Here is a 3,537-nt window from a genome sequence, read left to right as displayed (position 1 = left end):
CTTCAGAAGCCAATACCTCAAGTGGATCCGACTCAGACTCCTCACCAGGCTTTCCACCTTTTCGGGTAAGAACTCTAGTAGATTTATATGAATCCACTGATATATATGAGACATGCAACTTTTGTTCTTTGGAGCCAAATAACTATGCAGAAGCATCCAAAGAGAAAGTTTGGATTAAAGCAATGGAGGAGGAGATAAAAATGATAGAAAAGAATGATACTTGTGAGTTGGTGGATCTTCCAAGTGACAAGGAAGTCATTGGAGTCAAATGGGTGTTCAAGACAAAGCTGAATCCTGATGGTTCGATCCAGAAGCATAAGGCAAGACTTGTCGCAAAAGGATATGCTCAAGTACCAGGAGTCGACTACACAGAAACGTTTGCTCCAGTGGCCCGGATGGACACAATTCGAGCACTCATAGCTCTGGCGGCTCAAAAGAGATGGAAAATCTATCAACTTGATGTTAAGTCGGCATTTCTCAATGGAGATCTAACAGACAAGATATATGTGGAGCAGCCAGAAGGGTTCACAAAGCAAGAAGGCAAAGTTCTTCGTCTCAAGAAAGCACTCTATGGGCTCAAACAAGCGCCACGAGCCTGGTACAGCAAAATAGACGGATATTTCACCGGTCAAGGGTTCATGAGGAGCAAGAATGAAGCAACTCTATACATCAAAACTCAAGGTGCAGACATTCTGATTGTCTCTCTTTATGTTGACGACTTAATTGTCACAGGAAATAACACAAAATTGATCGAGGATTTCAAGAAAGACATGATGAGCACCTTTGAGATGACGGACTTAGGATTAATGCACTATTTTCTCGGAATGGAGATAAGTCAAGAGGAAGAAGGCATCTTCCTATCACAAAAGAAGTATATTGAAGATATGCTCAAGAAGTTCAAGATGCAAGACTGCAAGCCAGTGGTTACACCCACTACAAGAAAAACGCTAATAGACAACGGACGAAACCCATTGTCTATTAGAAAATCAACTGTTGTAAATGAGAGTATTGTCTATTAGGGGGCGGTCATAGACAACGGGTTCTAGCCCGTTGTCTATTCTCTTATAGACAACGGCTTCTAGACCGTTGTCTATTCTCTCATAGACAACCGTCTAGAGACCGTTGTCTATGAGAGAATAGACAATGGTCTAGCGTTTGTTGTCTATTAGACAACATGAGAAAAGCCGTTGTCTATTCGCTTATATACAACAAGTTCTTGACCGTTGTCTATTTGAAAATACAACAGTGTAGAAACTGTTGTCTATTCTATATTATAGTTTTAATTTTGTATTTATATTTTAAATTTCCTGCTTTTTCAATTTATATTTCAGTAAATCTAAAAACATAATATGAAAAGCTAAAAATACATAAATTAATAATAAAATTCATACATTAGAATCCAACATCATCATCCCTACATTACATTAGAATCCAACATCATCATCCCTACATTACATTAGAATCCAAACATCATCATCCTACATTACATTAGAATCCAAACATCATCATCCTACTAATTGCAACATAACTGCAAACACCGAAAACAAGCAAGTTACACCATCTGCAATATTAAAATATTTCAAGTATCAAACTTGTGATTTTACATAAATATTAAAACTTACCCATCATCACTCATCTGTGATTTTACATACAAATTCTGCCCACTCTATCCTTACTTCATCAATTTCCTTTTTGGAGTAGCATCCTCCTGCAAACTATAAGAAAGACAAACTTGTGATCAAATATGAAATTATAGAAATTCATGTCTTGAAGTAAAATTTAATAAAAATTATAAATTACAATTACCAGTGTAGTTATTGGGAGAGAGTGATCAGATATAATATTATCAATAACATCTCGCATGTATCGCATAACATAGAATCCACACTGTTTCCCATCAGGTTGTTGTGGACTCTGTCACATTTAATAATACTAGTAAACAACTAAACATACTATTTAATCCAAGTGAAACATAATGTTAAGGTAAGAATTTCATACATCGATCACTTCCCACAAAAGATTCTGTCTCCCCCTTACTCCTATGCTCATGTTGAACATTTTTATGGCTCTACACATATTATAATATACATTAAAAATAAATAATCTAAATTAATCTAAAAAATAATAATAAAACTTACGTCGTCATAATGCTCTTCCACTCCTCAACATGATAACTGTCAGTCAATGGATCCAACACATATACCGTCTCCTTATGGGGATAAACCATCATGAGGACCCAATGCCAACTAAAAGAATAAATAAATAGTTACCAACAAGTATAATATAATAATCATTTTAATTGAAAAAAACTTAATCATTTTCACTTACCCAACGTTACATGGCAATAAAACAAGTTGATCAGTTTTGGTACCAATCAACCTCTGGCCTACAATACTCGCTTTTTTAGCTTGAGTAACACTAGGATTGTGTGATATATCATATGGATCAACAAATCGAATTATATCAAGAATTCCTGAATTCTCATATTCCTTGTATAAGTACCTTCAAAATATTGTAATCAAATTAGACAATTATCAACAATAGGGTATATTTTTAACTAATGAATTTTAAAAGACTTACCACATGTACATACATATGCACGATGCTGCGAGAGCCTCCAATTCACACATATGATGAATGTCATCAAATCCAATTAAAACTTCTAGATCATGACCGAAGACAAGCGGATCCACGCTTCCTTTAATTGTGAATCCATCAAAGAGTGCAACACTTGCGTATTTGTGCAACATCTTTAATGACATTGGTATATCCGTCGCCGTCAACTTCATTGGCTCCCTTACATGAGGTCTTCTTGACTGAAATTTTGAATAATCTCTTAACAACTATAAAATAATAAAAAATATAAGTTATTATCATATAGATGATACCTTAGCTTTTGGTGCTTTGACAAATGGCACGACTTTGTCACGAGGAACTTCTTCAATATCATCCTCATCCTCAACATCATTTTCATTCTTGACAGAACAACTGCCTTTCTCCTCACTCTCTTTCATCATAACCTGTTGCTGGAGCTCTAGGATTTTCGCATTCATCTCGGCCATTTGTTTCCCAAACTCCTCCTTCATTTCTTGCACCACATTCCCCATTCCACTTTCACTTTTCTTAAAATATGTTGTTGGAGTAACATAACAACCAACGCCCCTCACACGACCAGAATGTTCGGGCTTCTCGAGTGCTTGTGTGAGGACATCGTCACTTGGTCCACTACTACAAAATGTACCCTCATGCTTTTGTCGTAGGTACTCATCCTACGAATCGCATTGTTAACAAAGTAATAAAAAAATAGATTGAATATTATGCAATCATAAATACTTACAATCTTTAGAACTGTTTTTGTCAACAGTTCACCATCGAACTCCCCTTTCTTATTTGCTTGTGCTTGCTTCCACAAAAGTGCTCTATCATTCTCTTGATCACCTGTCAATTGCTCCTTCTACAAATGATAAATTATTAGTGTTATATTTAGCAATTTATTATATTATTGAAATATTACCATTTCTTCACGTAAGCCGGCAT

At 35.6% G+C, this 3,537-nt stretch overlaps 2 protein-coding genes across 4 annotated transcripts; both read right to left on the bottom strand.

Moving 5' to 3' along the window:
• Nucleotides 1-1,350: 1,350 nt before the first annotated feature.
• Nucleotides 1,351-2,260, bottom strand: LOC131017615 (uncharacterized). Of its 3 annotated transcripts, XM_057946432.1 has the most exons (5): nt 2,139-2,260; nt 1,999-2,068; nt 1,807-1,914; nt 1,623-1,715; nt 1,351-1,561 (listed from the first exon to the last, which is right to left on the bottom strand). In XM_057946432.1, exons 1-4 carry the CDS (start codon nt 2,228-2,230, stop codon nt 1,629-1,631), a joined length of 357 nt encoding a protein of 118 aa, XP_057802415.1. In that variant the 5' UTR covers nt 2,231-2,260; the 3' UTR covers nt 1,351-1,561; nt 1,623-1,628. The 3 variants fall into 3 exon arrangements, 1 of the variants encoding a protein (XP_057802415.1); XR_009099683.1 differs by lacking the exon at nt 1,999-2,068; XR_009099682.1 differs by lacking the exons at nt 1,807-1,914; nt 1,999-2,068.
• A 64-nt stretch (nt 2,261-2,324) lies between these two features.
• On the bottom strand, nt 2,325-3,537 carry LOC131018301 (uncharacterized). Its single transcript, XM_057947027.1, has 5 exons — nt 3,526-3,537; nt 3,338-3,454; nt 2,889-3,269; nt 2,581-2,816; nt 2,325-2,502 (listed from the first exon to the last, which is right to left on the bottom strand). The coding sequence occupies exons 1-5, from the start codon at nt 3,535-3,537 to the stop codon at nt 2,325-2,327; spliced, it is 924 nt and encodes a 307-aa protein (XP_057803010.1).

Source organism: Salvia miltiorrhiza, chromosome 3, assembly GCF_028751815.1.
Source record: "Salvia miltiorrhiza cultivar Shanhuang (shh) chromosome 3, IMPLAD_Smil_shh, whole genome shotgun sequence".
Taxonomy (NCBI): domain Eukaryota; kingdom Viridiplantae; phylum Streptophyta; class Magnoliopsida; order Lamiales; family Lamiaceae; genus Salvia; species Salvia miltiorrhiza.
The sequence above is the reverse complement of the archived record's forward strand: the minus strand, read 5'-3'. Positions and strand labels throughout refer to the sequence as shown.

Bases quoted from the DNA above. Each gene is read 5' to 3' on its own strand.
- LOC131017615 (XM_057946432.1), bottom strand. From the start codon at position 2,230: ATGATGGTTTATCCCCATAAGGAGACGGTATATGTGTTGGATCCATTG. The intron at 2,069-2,138 runs GTAAGTTTTATT...TAATATGTGTAG, and splicing joins TGGAAGAGCATTATGACGAC to AGCCATAAAAATGTTCAACA. The intron at 1,716-1,806 runs GTAATTGTAATT...TCTTTCTTATAG, and splicing joins CTCTCCCAATAACTACACTG to TTTGCAGGAGGATGCTACTC.
- LOC131018301 (XM_057947027.1), bottom strand. The intron at 3,270-3,337 runs GTAAGTATTTAT...TGCGATTCGTAG, and splicing joins CAAAAACAGTTCTAAAGATT to GATGAGTACCTACGACAAAA. The intron at 2,503-2,580 runs GTAAGTCTTTTA...AATATTTTGAAG, and splicing joins TGCATATGTATGTACATGTG to GTACTTATACAAGGAATATG.